The sequence below is a fragment of the Loxodonta africana genome, chromosome 1 (genome assembly GCF_030014295.1).
Source record: "Loxodonta africana isolate mLoxAfr1 chromosome 1, mLoxAfr1.hap2, whole genome shotgun sequence".
Classification (NCBI taxonomy): domain Eukaryota; kingdom Metazoa; phylum Chordata; class Mammalia; order Proboscidea; family Elephantidae; genus Loxodonta; species Loxodonta africana.
The window spans coordinates 239,665,987-239,681,907 of record NC_087342.1 but is presented as its reverse complement, the minus strand read 5'-3'; the positions used below and the strand labels follow the sequence as shown (position 1 = coordinate 239,681,907).

At 53.6% G+C, this 15,921-nt stretch overlaps 1 protein-coding gene across 1 annotated transcript; it reads right to left on the bottom strand.

Moving 5' to 3' along the window:
• Positions 1-2,845: 2,845 nt before the first annotated feature.
• Positions 2,846-13,957, bottom strand: DACT2 (dishevelled binding antagonist of beta catenin 2). Its single transcript, XM_064294986.1, has 4 exons — positions 13,718-13,957; positions 7,026-7,158; positions 6,297-6,566; positions 2,846-4,584 (listed from the first exon to the last, which is right to left on the bottom strand). The coding sequence occupies exons 1-4, from the start codon at positions 13,955-13,957 to the stop codon at positions 2,846-2,848; spliced, it is 2,382 nt and encodes a 793-aa protein (XP_064151056.1).
• Positions 13,958-15,921: the final 1,964 nt, after the last annotated feature.

Genomic DNA, 15,921 nt, shown 5'->3' with positions numbered 1-15,921 from the left:
ACATTTTTTATCCTAATTGTTTTTACCCAACTTATTGCTGCTTCTCTATGTAAACTCTTTAATGGGAGGGGCCCTGCTTTGTACCCTCCAAGGAATGCCCCTTAGAATCGAGGATGGTGAGACTTCGCCTCACATACTTTGGATATGTATCAGGAGGGATCAGTCCCTGGAGAAGGACATCATGCTTGGTTAAGTAGAGGGTCAGCGAAAAAGAGGAAGACCCTCAACGAGATGGACTGACACAGTGGCTGCAACAAGGGACTCAAGCATAACAACGATTGCGAGGGTGGTGCAGGACTGGGCAGTGTTTCCTTCTGTTGTACACAGGGTCGCTATGAGTCAGAATCAACTTGACAGCACCTAACATCAAAGGAATGCTCCTGGCTCCATAACTTAGTAATTGCGGAGTTCTCCTTGGTTTATTGATTAGCTGGTTTGCCTACCATTTCTGGGCTCTGCTCTCATAGCCACAGGCAGCAGGCAGATGGCTCAGCAATCCGCGTGTTCCTAAGCCCTGCTCTCCTTCCCAGGAGCAGGGAATTCAAATTCCTCTCCAGTTACAGCCGCAAAATGCCATTCAGACGCCCTAGGAACATTCTATCCCCCAAATGCCATTCGGATGCCCTAGAAATGTTGAACAGTGGTTCCTTCCTCTTAAAAGCAGTCTGGTGACCGCCAGCATTCTGCAGGACCATGTATCCGCCCCTGCGTTTGTGGATAGCCAGCTTCCTGGCAGAGTAGCTTCTATAGTCCTTTATCATTTCCAGGGCACCTTCTGACAGTAGTGCCCTCTGTGCTCCAGGTGAAAAGCCGCTGCAGCAGCAGGAGCTGCTAATCAATCCACTTGAACTCAAAACACATTTGCGTAGTTGCACCGGCAAAAATACTCAGATTTAAGAGCACAGTTGTTTGCAAAGGAAGGGCTTGCACTGTTGGTGGGTGAAGCCCCCGTCTTGAGAAGCTGCCCTGGTAGCAGTTCCCCCAGAAACCCAGCACAGGAGAGAGGGCTTTGGGTCAAGAAGGACCAGGCACTGAAGGCGAGAACCCTCTTTCCTTTCTGTGGAGTCGACTGCGACTCACGGTGACCCCGCTTGTGTCAGAGTACGGCTGCGCTGCACTGGGGGTTCGATAGCTGAGTTTTGGAAGCAAATTGCCAGGCTTAAGTGTTTCTTGGAGTTCAACCATTTACAACACCCAGGGACTCCTTGTACAATGTTGTGTGCTGTGGAGTCGATTCTGACTCATAGTGACCCTATATGACAGAGTAGAACTGCCCCATAGGGTTTCCTAGACAGTAATCTTTATGGAAGCAGAATGCCAGGTCTCTCCTGCAGAGCGGCTTGTGGGTTTGAATTACCCACCTTTGGTTAACAGCCGAGCACTTAACCATTGTGCACCAGGTCTCCCTCCTTGTGCAATAAAGCCCCAATAACGTGTGGGTTTGAACATTGCTTTACATTTCAAGCTGCTTTTAGAAAGCTAAGAGAGGGCACTCCTGCTGCTGGTCAGCAGATCCCATTAAGGAAGGGCGGGAATTCCATCCAGACTGGAAGGAATGTTTGAATTTCAGCACTGGCCCTGGCCTCTTGCAATGTTTGCACTGGAACACCTTTCCACGAAGAGGAGCTGCAGCCTTCTCCGTCCTTCCTTGAGACACCTTGGAGGACAACTGCTTTGTTCTAAAAGTTCATCTCTTTAAGCTGCGTCCTGAACTAGCCAATTGTTACATGACTAAATTAATTACTGTTTTGGGTTTTTTTTTTTTTTTTAATGCCTAGTATAAGATCTACTCATATTTTTAACCATGTTTCTTATCAGTTTGCCCTCTAAATGAGCCTGCCAACCATGCTTTAGCTCAAAGGTTCTAGAACGTCCCCGACAGCCCCACAGGGCAAATGCCCACAGGGTAAATGCCCTTGACCTCAGAATCCCACCCAGGCCCCTTCTCTCCCTCTCAGTGTAAAGGGAGGAGCCTGTGAACCATTCAGGAGAAAGCTGCCTGAGAGCGGAAACGTCAGCAGGACTCAACAGGCAGCTTAGTTGCAAACCCTGCCACATTGAGGGCATTTTTCTTCAGGAAAATAAAGACCAAAAAGTTGAGCAGAACACTTTATGCTCGACTTAACTGTTCTGAAGCCAGAGTTGAGGCTCTGTGATAAGAAGTGATTTCCCATCTCAGGGGTAGAAGACCCTGGTGCTAGAGAAATGGGAAGAACCAGAACAAAGGAAAAAGAAAACGCTTTGCTTTTATTTGGGAAGATAATGGCATGATTTGGGTGTTTCATTCACGTTGAGAGCTCAATATAGGAGTTCATACTCAAAACCACTTTCCACTGCAGTGTCTTGTAACTGCACCCCTCTTTGGAGGCAGTGACGTGGGAGGGTGAGGACTCACTCATGGCTGGAGTGGGCCAGGTGTGCCTGGCCAGCGCTCCAATGACGGTGACAATACACAGAACCAGGACCGGCAGTAACAAAGGTTTGCCCTGGGAAGGCGCTTGGGTGGCTTGTAGAATCTTCAATGTGTGGGTTCCAGATGAAATGTCTCCACACACACAGCCCCCAGTCTGTGGGCTGAGCCCAGGGCTGTTCTGTCACCTCCCTTGACAAGGTCCCTTTGCAAGCGTGACTTCAGAAGACAAAGCCAACTGGCAAGGTGACACAGAAACCCAGATCTGCATAAAGAGCTGAAAAGGCCGGACAGGCAGTTCCTTGTGTAGTGTTTGATGGGGGGAAGCCCCTTGTGCCTATTGAGGCAGTCAGGTGCACTGGGAGTGTCTGTCCCTTGTTTAGAATGCTGGCTGCCCCCATCCCCAGGTGGGGCAGGGGTAGGCTATCCCTGGGCTCACACCATGGTCATGACTCGGAGCGAGGCAGGCTGGAACCTACGGATCTTCTTCTTCAGGGCCCTGGAGGCCTTCACACGGCAAAGTCTGGGCACTGGTGATGGCCTCAGCCCAGAGCTGGCTCGTGGGGGCTGTGGGGCAGCTGATGGAGGCCTTGCAGGGTCCCCTGGCCCAGCTGTCCCCCAGCCCAGCACCGGGCCGCTGCTGCCTGGGCCACAGTCCCCCTCAGCCTCACTGTCGCTGGACTCCCCATCCCCAAAGCAGTTGGTGGTGTGGTCGCTGCTGCCCTCATCCTGGCTGCTCTCTGCAATGGTGGAGTGGAAGAGGGTGGTGCACTCGGCTGAGTACTCAGAGTGCTGTGACTCACTGCGGGCACGGGGGCCCGGCTGGGGCAGCGGGGGCCTGCCCTGGGGAACTTCTGCCCTCCTGCCCTGCGGCCTGCGAGTCCCCAGGCCAGGGTGGGCAGGGAGGCTGGTGGGGTGGGCCCTGGCTGAGATCTCCACCGAGGACTGCCACCTACGCTGCTTCCTCCTGGTCCAGCCACTGGCCACCACGCCAAGGGGGGTGGCACCCAGCGGGTACAGGGCCTGGGCTGATGCACGGTGGCTCTGCTGCTGGGCTACCACCAGGGGCACCAGGAAGGGCACAGGGTAGAGGCTGGTCTCAGAGCAGGACCGACCTGGTGCCTCCCCAGCCATGGCTGCCCTTCCCCTGAGACGGCCATCCCCAAGGGGCCCGTGGGAAGGGTTCCACTCTGGGGGCAGCCAGGGCACTGGGGGGGCCCTCCACTGCCTCTCTGGGAACCTCAGCCCCTCCCTACCAAACCTCAGTGCCCTGTCACTCATCCTCCGCTTGACTTTTGCAGCCTTGACCCTGGGGCGGCCTGTTTTTGGCCGTGCAGGGCAGGCTTCGGGGGCAGCAGCAAACGGGGTATGGACAAGCTGCCCCCAGAGCAGAGAGGGGCTCCTGGTGCCCCCTTTTGTACAGGGCAAGTCATCCTTGTCATCCCAGTAATGGGGGGTGGGGTGGGATGGCCAGGCCTGGGGACGAAGGGGGGCGTCCTGCTCCTGTAGATGGGGGCCCCAGGTGGTCTTCTCAAGGATGTAGCTCTCTGAGGGCATGGAAGCTTCGGGAAGGGTGGCAGGCTGCTGGGTGTCCACCAGAGACACAGATCCTGGCTGCATGGGGCTCCCCCTGTGGGTGCTCTCCGTCTGAGTCATGCCTTCCACTTCCTTGCTCTCCAGAGAGCTGACAAGCTTCTCAAGCTGACCCTCCCGGTTCACACTGTGTCCACTGCGTGCCTGCTGGGGTGCAGCCACCCCACACCTGGGGGGGCCCTGCTCACCGACACTGCCCCTCAGGGGGCTCCCCCGGCCCCGAGTCCGCTGCAGCAGCTTGTCAATGTAGGCCCCTGCCCGGTGGGCCTCGGGGACAGGTCCGAGCCAGATGGAGCTCACACCCATGGAGCCAGGAGAAGGGTTCCTAGGTGGCTCGCTGCTGTCAGCCTGTGGAGTCTCCTTGGTCAGGGTGAACAGGGGGCTGTGGAGGGCCACCGCGTGCAGGGGGCTGGGGTATAGGTACACCTCCTTGCCACTCCGAGACACCAGATCACTCTGGTACTTGGGGTCCATCACTTGTGGCAGGATGTGGACCCCATGGCTGAGAGAATAACTGGACCAGGCATCAGTGCCAGCTCGCTGGGACCCCACCTCAGCCGGTGCCTCCCTCTCAAGGTCTCCTAGGAATGAGAAAACGTAAAATAAACAAATTGTGGAAGGGATGCAAGGCAATGTTAACTGCATAATTAATTACAAATCTAATTAATTCATAATTAATCCACTTAATTAAGGCACAATCTCACTCTGTGCTTTATGACAGCAAACCTTTCCCCTATTCAAGGCTGAATACAGAAGACAACCTACAATCCACCATCTACACCAGGGCCTTAGACTTCAGAAAGTTGGTGGGGAAAAAGTCGCACTGGCACGCTGATTCTGCCTCATGGATTCAACCATCCCCTTTTAATGACAGTGTGTTTGTAAAAGAGAAACCGCAGATTCTCAATACGCTGCTCAATGCCCTCATTCTACCCAGGACTACGAGGGTGTGCGGAAGGACGGTGTGCCTGCGCTACACGGGTTTCCAGATGGCGGTCACAGGTGATGCCTCTTCAGTGCTCACACAGATGCTGCGAGGAGCCACGTGGGGATTTCCGCCAAGAGAAGACCAAGTAGTTATCACTACACCAGGTCTTGGATGACAAATAAAACGGTGAAAAGTGACATCTTTGCCTCTTGAGACAGTATAGAGAAAAACTGTGGCTCTTCTCCAACACCCAGAATCCAAGTGTTTGCCGAATCATCCTTCCACATCCACGCCCAACTCTGCTCACCTTCCAAACGGTATCAGTCGGGCTGCTGGAGAGATGTTTTTAAACTTTTTGATGTCCATCTTAAATAAGAAAAAATTCTTCTTATTAGAATAGCTCTGCTATAGTAAACAGAAGTGGCTGTTTGATTCTTACCTCCATCTTAAAAAAAAAAAGAAAAAAACTTGCGAACTCTAAGGTTCTATTTGTCTGGTTAGTCCCGGCAGATGAAGTCTACGTTCCACTTCTGTGTCTTAATCATCAGCGTTAAACGCATTCTGCTCTGCAGCTGGAGTCCTTGGTGATGTAAACAGTTAATGCACTGGGCTGCTGACTAAAAGGTTGGAGGTTCAAATCCACCCAGAGGCATCTCAGAAGAAAGTCCCAGCAATCACCTTCCAAAATCAGCCGTTGGAAACCCTGCAGAACACAGCTCTACTCTGACACACGCGGGGTCCCTGGCTCCTGGCTCCCCGCAGCCACCGTCGAACACAGCTCTACTCTGACACACGCGGGGTCCCTGGCTCCTGGCTCCCCGCAGCCACCGTCGAACACAGCTCTACTCTGACACACGCGGGGTCCCTGGCTCCTGGCTCCCCGCAGCCACCGTCGAACACAGCTCTACTCTGACACACGCGGGGTCCCTGGCTCCTGGCTCCCCGCAGCCACCGTGGAACACAGCTCTACTCTGACACACGCGGGGTCCCTGGCTCCTGGCTCCCCGCAGCCACCGTCGAACACAGCTCTACTCTGACACACGCAGGGTCCCTGGCTCCTGGCTCCCCGCAGCCACCATCGAACACAGCTCTACTCTGACACACGCAGGGTCCCTGGCTCCTGGCTCCCCGCAGCCACCGTGGAACACAGCTCTACTCTGACACACGCGGGGTCCCTGGCTCCTGGCTCCCCGCAGCCACCGTCGAACACAGCTCTACTCTGACACACGCGGGGTCCCTGGCTCCTGGTCCCCCGCAGCCACCGTGGAACACAGCTCTACTCTGACACACGCGGGGTCCCTGGCTCCTGGTCCCCCGCAGCCACCCACTCACACTGGAGATAAAGTTCCCCCTTCTCCACCTTACCTGCAGACACGGGCCTGGTTCTGAACCTGCCCCAGGCCCTGCAGGTATCCTCCGCTCTGCCCTCTGCAAGGTGGGGCTTTCGAGGGGGGCCAGGAGCCGCGTGCACAGTGGTCTCGTCGGCCGACCGTGGCCGGTACTCCCCAACCCTGGTCGCGGGGTGCTGGGTGCTGGGCAGCAGGCTGCCGAGGGAGGAGGACACGGACTCACTGCAGACAGAGGCACAGGAAGTGGAGCGCGAGCAGGAAGCAGCGTCGCTCAGCTCGTAGAAGCCTGGGAGGGTGGACGGGGTGTCAGAACATGTCCTGGACAAGACAGCTGCCACACTGCAGGACCCCATCCTCCCACAGGACCCCCCATCCTCCCGGTCCACCAGGAGGGGGATTGCATAGTCGGAGGAGGGGGATGGCCCCAAGTGAGGCTGGGTAGTGACACTGGTAAAAACCCAGGGATGGCCCAAGACCTGGACATGCTTCCAAATTCTTCTCTGTGGTCACCCCCATAACAGTGGGCGGACACCACCTTGAACCTGGTAACCAGGTTCCATAGTATCTCCCACACCTTTGCATGACAAACAGTCCATTTAATCCCCTGGACCAGGCCCCTGTAGTCGCAGGGTACTGGGTCCCCCTGGGCCAGGCCTGTGTGGTCTCGGGGATGCTGGATCCTATCCCCTGGACCAGGCCCCTGTGTCTCATGGGTGCTATGTCCTCTGGGTGCCAGGTCTGGTACCTGAGCTGGGCCGGCTGTCACTGTCTGGCGGCTCGCTGGCGCCCTTGCGCACACCCAGCTGTAGCTCACTGATCTGCTGATCCAGCTGGTCCAGGTGGGTTTTCAGCCCCGTGTCCTGTTGCCTTAAACGGGACTAAAAAGCCAAAGAAAGGGAAATGAAAATGTGGCACATAATGACTCAACATGGTGACAAGGTTTGCATTCTGAATGTAATTCAAACCTCAAAAGCCTAGTGAAATGGACCTTCTTAGAGTCTACTGACCCCAGCCAGGCTTTGCCCTCCAATCACAGATTTCTTGTTTTTTTTTTTAATTAACAATTTTCCATGAGCTGTGTCTTTATAAGGATGCCAACTCTAGGACTTTGAGAGTGAAATCAGCTCAAAAATGGCACCAGTCCCTCGGGCAGGCCCAGGGCAGCAGTTCTATCTCTACTTTGCTCCTGGCTCTAAGCAAGGATCCCATCTCCCACGCTCACTCACCCGCGTCAGGGGCCTGGGCCACTGCTTCTCTCGTGTTCCTGTCCCATGTGGTCTAGGGACACTGGGGAGAGCTACCTTCTGACTTTTCAGGGGATAAGAAAGTATGCCCCCCCCAGCCCCACACAAAAAACCCCAACGCCACTGAGTCGATTCCAACTCATAGCCACCCTACAGGACAGAGTAGAGCTGCCTCATAGGGTTTCGAAGGAGCGGCTGGTGGATTAGAACTGCTGACCTTTTGGTTAGCAGCTGAATGCTTACGAACCCGTTACCATGGGGTTGATTCTGACTCATAGCGACCCTAAAGCTGTGAGTAGAACTGCTGCATAGGGTTTCCAAGGAGCACCTGGTGGGTTCGAACTGCTGACCTTTTAGTTAGCGGTTGCAGCTCTTAACCACTATACCACCAAGGTTTCCCTGAAATTCCCAAGGGAAAAAAAAAAGGCTTCTGTAGGTTTTTTAGCCCTGGTGGTGCAGTGGTTAAGCGCTCGGCTGCTAACTAAACCATCAGTGGTTTGAACCTATCGGCTGCTCCACAGGAAGACAATGTGGCAGTCTGCCCCCATAAAGATGTGCTGCTTTGGAAACCCCATGGGGCAGCTCTACTCTGTCCTACAGGGTCGCTGTGAGTCGGAATCCACTGGATCACAACACACTTGGCTTGGTTGGTTTGGGTAGGTTCTTAGCACCCTCTCCCCCAACCCCCTCATATCACAAGGAACACTCTGAACTTCCCTAAGCTCTGGAGGACTCCCTGGGTGGCACAAAAGGTTATACTCTCGGCTGCTAACCAAAAGGTTGGAGGTTTGAGTCCACCCAGAGGCACCTCATAAGAAAGACCTGGCAATCTACTTCCAAAAAATCAGCCATTGAAAACCCTGTGGAGCACAGTTCTGCTCTGACACACGTGGGGTTGCCGTGAGTCAGAACTGACTTGATGGCAACTGGTTTTCAGTTCTGGTAGAGACACCAGGGAAGCGGAGTTCTCAGTAAGGGGTGGGGGTGGGGGATGCAAGAGGTGATAAACGCCGGTTTGCCAGGGCCTGGGAAATGTGCCGGGAGGGTCTCTCCGATTCAGAAGTTCACACCTCAGCTCTGCTACTGAGCAGCTGGGCCTGCCTTCTCCCAGCCTCAGCCTCCTCGCCTCTAAAGTGGGTTACTGCGAGCATCCACTAACAACATACCCTGCGAGTGTGCACGCATGTGTGTACAACATGTATGTAGAACTAGCACGTCACCAGGTGTAGTAAATGTTGACTTCCAATTAGAAACCTCACCCTGTTTTCAGAGGTCACTGCAGACATTTCTTGTTTTGACAAGCAATTAAGTTGAAAGCAAATAAGTAATGAATGCAATTATGTGGTCCATCCCATTTACGAAAATGACCGTATCTCAAATTTATACACAGGAAATGTGACATTTCCCTGGTTCCAGGGCAGAGGGGATTATGTCAGTGGTTTCAGACACCTGACGAATCTTCACAAGAAATGAGCAGGTAATGGCCATTTTCTACTTGAATGACAATTCTTTCTGCACAGTTTTCCAACATGGGCAGATGTCACACCAGGTGAGGTACCCCAAGGTCTAAAACGGGCACAGCCATGAGTAACCTCAGAGCATCGAGGCCACTCACAGCTTGTCCCCCAGGACCCAACACAGGGGGGTCTCAGGGCCACCACTTATAGCAACACAGTCTTGAAGCCATAAGATAAAAATCATCCCAAATTGAATCGAAACTTTATACTACTTGAGTCCGTGGGTGGTGCAAACACTTGATTGCTCGGCTGCTAACTGTTAAGGTTGGCAGTTTGAATCTACTCAGAGGTGCTGTGGAAGAAAGGCCTGGCAATCTACTTCCAAAAAACCAGCCACCGTGAACCCTATGGAGCCCAGTTATCCTCTGACACACGTGGGGTCACCGTGAGTCAGAAGCGACTCGACAGCAACGTTTTTTGTTTTTTTTAATATACTAATCAGAACCACCCAGCCCAGCCTAATCAGTTTTCTGACCTTGCCCATTTCTAGAAGGGTAAAGTGTTAACTCAAGTGAACAGTGCTACTAAAAGCCGGCCCATCTAGCAGAGAGAGATAGGGCCAGCTGAAATGACCATCTCTAAAAAGACATCCGGGTTCAAACACAGGAGCAGTGAGTATTTCTACTGCAAAGGACTTCTTGTCATGTCATAAAACAAACTGTGGTACCAGCAGGAATATAAGGGTCCTGGCACTTTAGTGTTTAAAAGCATATATTTGACCTCTTCCCCTCCAAATGATGGAAGACGTCTCTAGGCCCCCTCATTCCACCACTTCTTTCCTCCCTCCCTAACCCCCTTTCGAAAAAAAAAAACAGAATCAGCCCCCGTGTTTGCACTGGACTAATTGCTCTGTGATTAATGTTTGGCCAGCTGGTCCTTCAGGTGGAGGCTTCTGATTAATGGTCTCAGCCCACCAAGCACACAGCAGGCACCCAGGTACTCACAGGTTATTTATTACATCCCAGGGTCCCACCATCCACGGGTTATGTCCTCCTTGTTAGCCATTCCCCTTCCTTTTGTTGCTGTTGTTGGGTGCTGTCCAGTCGATTCTGACTCAGAGACCCCCTGTGACAGCAGAACGGCCCCTTTTCTGGGCTATAATCTTTATGGGAGCAGATTGCCAGGTCTTTTCTCCCAGAGAGCTGGTAGGCTGGTCTGAACCGCCAACCTTTCGGTTAGGAGCCCAGTGCTTAACCATTGCACCACCAAGCTCCTTCCTCCTGCCCCTGACTTACGTCCTGTGCTTTTCACTAGCTCCTCCTCGGCACCGAACTTGCCGCTAATCATCAATATCACTTTATGCAACCAAATTGAGTCTCACCTGGTGCAGAGCCAGCCGCAGGGCTGACTGACCCCCATGTTCCCACAGAGAAAGCCCACGCCTAGTCAGCTTGGCTCTAGCGGTCCCGCTGACTGTCCCCACAGTGAGGGGCAGGCTGTGTGTGGCTCCCCCCACCCGACACTCGATTTCACTTGCTTTGCCTTTTTCTCCTCATGTTCAATTTTGCATGTTAGCCTTTTCACAGCCTTTTGTTCAGAGGACAGGAACAATACATGCCTTAAGCTTCAGACTAGAGATGACATCGAAAGTGCTGGAGCCCCAGGCAGCACAAACAGTGAACACGTTAGGCTAACCGAGAGGCTGGAGGCTTGAGTCCACCCAGAGGCACTTCAGAAGAAAGGCCTGGCAATCAACTTCCGAAAAACGGCCATTGAAAACCCCACAGAGCACAGTTCTACTCTGACACACGTGGGGTTGCCATGAGCTGGAGCTGCTGCCACGGCAAAAAAAAAAAAAAAAAAAATCAAGAACACGACCTTCCTGTCCTTGAAAGCTAAGCATGTACGAAGGATATTCTGTGCATGAACCCTGTGGCTTCAAGCGTCGGCAGGTGAATTTTACCACCTCTATTCCAAACGGAGTCAGTCCCCGGGTGCTGCAGATGGTCACGTTCTGGACTACTAGCTGAAAGGCTGGCCATGCCACCCTATCCAGAGGCGCCTCAGAACAGAGGCCTGGTGATTTGCTTCCAAAAGGTTACAGCCTTGAAAACCCTACGGAGCACAGCTCTACTCTGCACACACGGGGTCGCGACAAGTTGGGGTCGACTCAATAGCACCTAACAGCAGCAAGTTTAGAACAGGAAGCCCTAGCACAAGGCCCAGGCTCACAGGCGAGTCCAGGATCGGAAGCCCGGGAGCTGCAGAAGCCCCGCGCTGTCCCGTGGGTGCTTCTCCCACGTGGGGACCTTGAGAGTCCTCGCCCTTCCTTTCTCCCTTCCTTTCTCTGTGTGTTCTGAGCACTGTTGGTCCAGGGGATTCCAGGCATCTGACAGCAGGGACCAGCCCTCGGCGCGCTGCCTCGGCAGGGAACGCTGCGGCCTGGCAGCGAGAGGAATCGCTGCGTGCGGCCGCTTTAGGACAAGTCCCGGCCAGCAGAGTCCAGCCCAGGACGTTCTCGAGGATAAAGTTTCAGGGCAGAGTCCGCGCTGCCCTCTCTTCAGTCCGAGTGGTGCCCCTGGCTGGCCGCAGCAGCGACACCTGCTGGTGAAGGTGGGCATTTCGGACTCCGCTCAGGCCTTGGATCCGGGGGCTTAGCCTTTCCACGCCAGTGCTGCTGGGGACCCTGGTCGCTCACGAATCGGAAATGCAGGCACTGCATGGCACAACCAGTGCTGCCAGGGCCGCCCCAACACTAACACGTTGCTTTGGCCAGCGGTCCTGGCAGTTTTCTCTGGCTCAGAAACACCAGTGTTTCAGAGGGAGAATATCAGAGATACTGACTCATAAGTGCTAATGTGATGAGTGCTTCCAACTTCCAAATTACAGGTTAAGTCCTCAGAAATACTCAAGCTTATTTTCACTTGAGAAGCCCTGTGAGAGACCGGGATTAGATAAATATTCTTCCTGTTTTCGCACCTGACCCAGGACCAAGGCTAACCCTGCGTCGAGGGGGCGGGAACCCTCCTTAACCAGGCTTCCTGGGGTGTGAAACTGCCTTTTGACTGTGTTCTTCATTATGGAGTGAGTATCACTCCTAATTTTTTCCCTGTAAGAAAAATGTAAAAGTGTTACATGCTGGGCTGATGTCACACGGATTCAATTATTTTTCTCTTTTGATCACATAATCCGCTCCGAGAACAAAGTTCCAAGACAAACCCTACGTGTTCCTTCTGGCCTCCACATAAAGAAAAAAAAAAATTAAACAGAAAAAAATGTTTGATCTTCTCTTCCACAAGGCCACTTGTAATTAGAGGCTGGTGCTCACAAGCCTGATTCGTGTATGACTTAAGCCCAGTTAATCATCAGCTGTGTGCTCACAGCCCCACAGGACAAGTCTCCTTAGCGCCTTCCTGTCACACAGGTGTAACACACCTTCCCAGGCCATTGTGTGCCTCACTGAGGGCAGGATGACGTCAGGACTGCACCTGAACACGCTGTTACGCCTGAGGAACTTGAGGGAGGTTGGTAAAACACGGGAGGAAGGCTCCAGAACCAGCCAGCTCCCTCTCCACATGGCAGCATTTGATTACAGACGGATGGAGAGTGTGGAAAGATGGGTGCCCTGGGCCTTCTCACTCAAGACTATCACACCTCTGCCGTGTGTACCATGGGAAGATAGCAGGAATCCTAGCAATAGCCAAAGCTTTTCTGGGCCTGGACTCCGAGGGTACCAAGTTCCTTAATCCAGAAGCACTGGACCAGTAACAAGACGGAGCTCTACAGGGCAAAACTACCACTTCCCCTAGACGACCATGACCTCACTGTTTAAACAGCACAGCCTTGAATTTCCAGTTAAAAAAAGAAACTCTATTTGGAGGAGTTAGAATAATTCAATCAAGTCGCCATCTTTGGACAGCATTTTTATTTTTCTTGTAAGAAATACTGCAATTCTGCAAGACCTCTTGAGTTGTTTCCAATAGAAGAAAGGAAATCATACAGAGTAATAACGAGAATACCTTCGATCGTATAAAAAGGAACTGACATTCGCAGGAACCCAAGTACCCCTGAGAAAGGCACAAAGTAAAGAAACCATAAAAGGGCCGATTTTACCTCCTCGGTTACGAGGATACGCCTCTTTTTACCGATCAGGTTACATCTCGAAGCTGAAGAAGCCCGCATCAGCATCACGTTTACAACGTGTTAGAACGACGTGGCCCCATCCAACCCTCCCCATTACTGCGCGGTTAGGGCTGCGCCCTGCACTCGGGCACTGTGGTCCCCCGACCAACGCAGTTACTTCAGAGCCTGGGGGTGGGGGAGAGGGTACCATACAAGGATTCGAGGTAGACCAACCCCCACGGGGGAAGTAGGGGAACGCACTGTATCTGGACAATACTGCAAAGCAAGCACACAAGGGCACAACCTAAACACGCCCGTGGAGCCCGGAGTGGGCATAGGCGGGGCGCAGAGCCCCCGCACTGCCCCGCCGGCTTCCCGTCCCGTGGCCACTCCGAGGGTCGTTACCTGCTGCCCGGGATCCCGCTCCCCGCGCCCCTGTAGCCACTTAGTTTTACACCGAACTGCCTTCCACTCCAACCCCAAAAGGGTGGCGCCTCAATCCAGCAGACAGCCCATCATCACCAACTAGCACAAAGCTGTCGCGGCTTGCCCCAAGTAGAAGAACCCCTGGTTTTGCAAACCACGAACTCTAGTGAGCCCGGTGCCAGCCTTACCAGCTGCTCCTTGAGCGCGGCCAGCGCGCCCTCCAGCCGGCGCTCCTGCCCGCGGGGGTCGCCAGCCGCGGAGCCCGGCGGCGGGGGTTGCGGGCCCAGGGCCCCCCGCACGCGCGCCTGCTGCCGCTCGCGCAGCACCTGGAGCTCCTGCAGCCCGGCCAGCGCGGCGCGCAGCCGCGCTCCGACTCGGCGTCGGTCCCAACCCGCGCCCGGCGCGCCCGGCGCGCCCGGCGCCAACATCCCCGCAACTGTGACCCGTGCGCCCCGCGGGCGGGTAGGGCGGCGAGGCGGCGCCGGGCGAGCGGGCGGGGCGGGACGGGGCGGGCCGGGCGCTCGCGACCCCCGCCCGCGCCGCCGCACACTTGCTCGCCCGCCTTCGCGCGCTGCCGTCCCCGCCCCCGGCCAGCAGGGCGCCCAGGTTGGCTGGGATGCAGGAGAGGTGGGGCGAGGGCGGGGTGAGCGCGCTCCGAAGTCGCTCCCCGCCGGCCTCGGCTCCACTGCGCGCCCCCGGCCCAGGTGGACGCGAGCGCTCCTGCCCCGGCACCGTGGCGGTCCGCCCGGAGAACCCGGAGGGCTTCCCAGGACCGGAGAGAACCCAGAAAGCGTCATGTGACAAAGAAGGGGACGGAGGGGAAGGAGGAGCCCGGGCGTAGTGCAACAGGGGCAAGAATGGACAGAAGGCAAAGCTAGGTCTCCTTTCGGTTCTTTACGTTGTTAAAAGGAATGCACGGCCATCCCCATTCTGAGGACGTGCACCCGTCAGACACTCACTCGGCAAACAGTTGAAAAACAATTCCGCTGTCCTAGTGTACATACCTGCAGTTTGGAAACCACGGCTTACTTTTTTTTTTTTTTATGACAGTTTTATTCGCTTATAATCCATGTTGTTGTTGTTGTTAGGTGTCCTCGAGTCTGTTCCGACTCATAGCGACCCTATGCACAACAGAACGAAACACTGCCCGGTCCTGCACCATCCTTAGAATCCTTGTTATGCTTGAGCTCATTGTTGCAGCCACTGTGTCAATACACCTCGTTGAGGGTCTCCCTCTTTTCCGCTGACCCTGTACTCTGCCAAGCATGATGTCCTTCTCCAGGGACTGATCCCTCCTGACAACATGTCCAAAGTATCTGAGACGCAGTCTCACCATCCTTGCTTCTAAGGAGCATTCTGGTTGTACTACTTCTAAGACAGATTTGTTCGCTCTTTTGGCAGTCCATGGTATATTCAACATCCTTCGCCAACACCACAATTCAAAGGTGTCAACTCTTCTTCCGTTTTCCTTACTCATTGTCCAGCTTTCACATGCATATGATGCGATTGAAAACACCATGGCTTGGGTCAGGTGCACTTTAGACTTCAGGGTGACATCTTTGCTCTTCAACACTTTAAAGAGGTCCTTTGCAGCAGATTTGCCCAATGCAATGTGTCTTTTGACTTCTTGACTGCTGCTTCCATGGCTGTTGATTGTGGATCCAAGTAAAATGAAATCCTTGACAACTTCAATCTTTTCTCCGTTTCTCATGATGTTGCTCACTGGTCCAATTGTGAGGATTTTTGTTTTCTTTATGTTGAGGTGTAATCCATACTGAAGGCTGTGGTCTTTGATCTTCATTAGTAAGTGCTTTAAGTCCTCTTCACTTTCCGCAAGCAAGGTTGTGTCATCTGCATAACGCAGGTTGTTAATGAGTCTTTCTCCAATCCTGATGCCACATTCTTCTTCGTATAGTCCAGCTGTTCGTATTATTTGTTCAGCATACAGGTTAAATAGGTATGGTGAAAGAATACAACCCTGACGCACACCTTTCCTGACTTTAAACCAATCAGTATCCCCTTGTTCTGCGTGAACAACTGCCTCTTGATCTATGTAAAGGTTCCTCATGAGCACAATCAAGTGTTCTGGAATTCCTATTCTTCACAGTGTTATCCATAGTTTGTTATGATCCAAACAGTCAAATGCCTTTGCATAATCAATAAAACACAGGTACAGATCCTTCTGGTATTCTCTGCTTTCAGCCAGGATCCATCTGACATCAGCAATGATATCCCTGGTTCCACATCCTCTTCTGAAACTGGCCTGAATTTCTGGCAGTTCCCTGTTGATATGCTGCTGCAGCCGTTTTTGAATGATCTTCAGCAGAATTTTGCTTGTGTGTGATATTAACAATATCATTCTATAATCTCCACATTCAGTTGGACCACTTTT

Coding starts and splice junctions, on each gene's coding strand:
- DACT2 (XM_064294986.1), bottom strand. CDS start 13,957: ATGTTGGCGCCGGGCGCGCCGGGCGCGCCGGGCGCGGGTTGGGACCGA. Junction 7,159..13,717: donor CCGCGCTCAAGGAGCAGCTG/GTAAGGCTGGCA, acceptor TTGGCTTTTTAG/TCCCGTTTAAGGCAACAGGA. Junction 6,567..7,025: donor TGACAGCCGGCCCAGCTCAG/GTACCAGACCTG, acceptor CCACCCTCCCAG/GCTTCTACGAGCTGAGCGAC.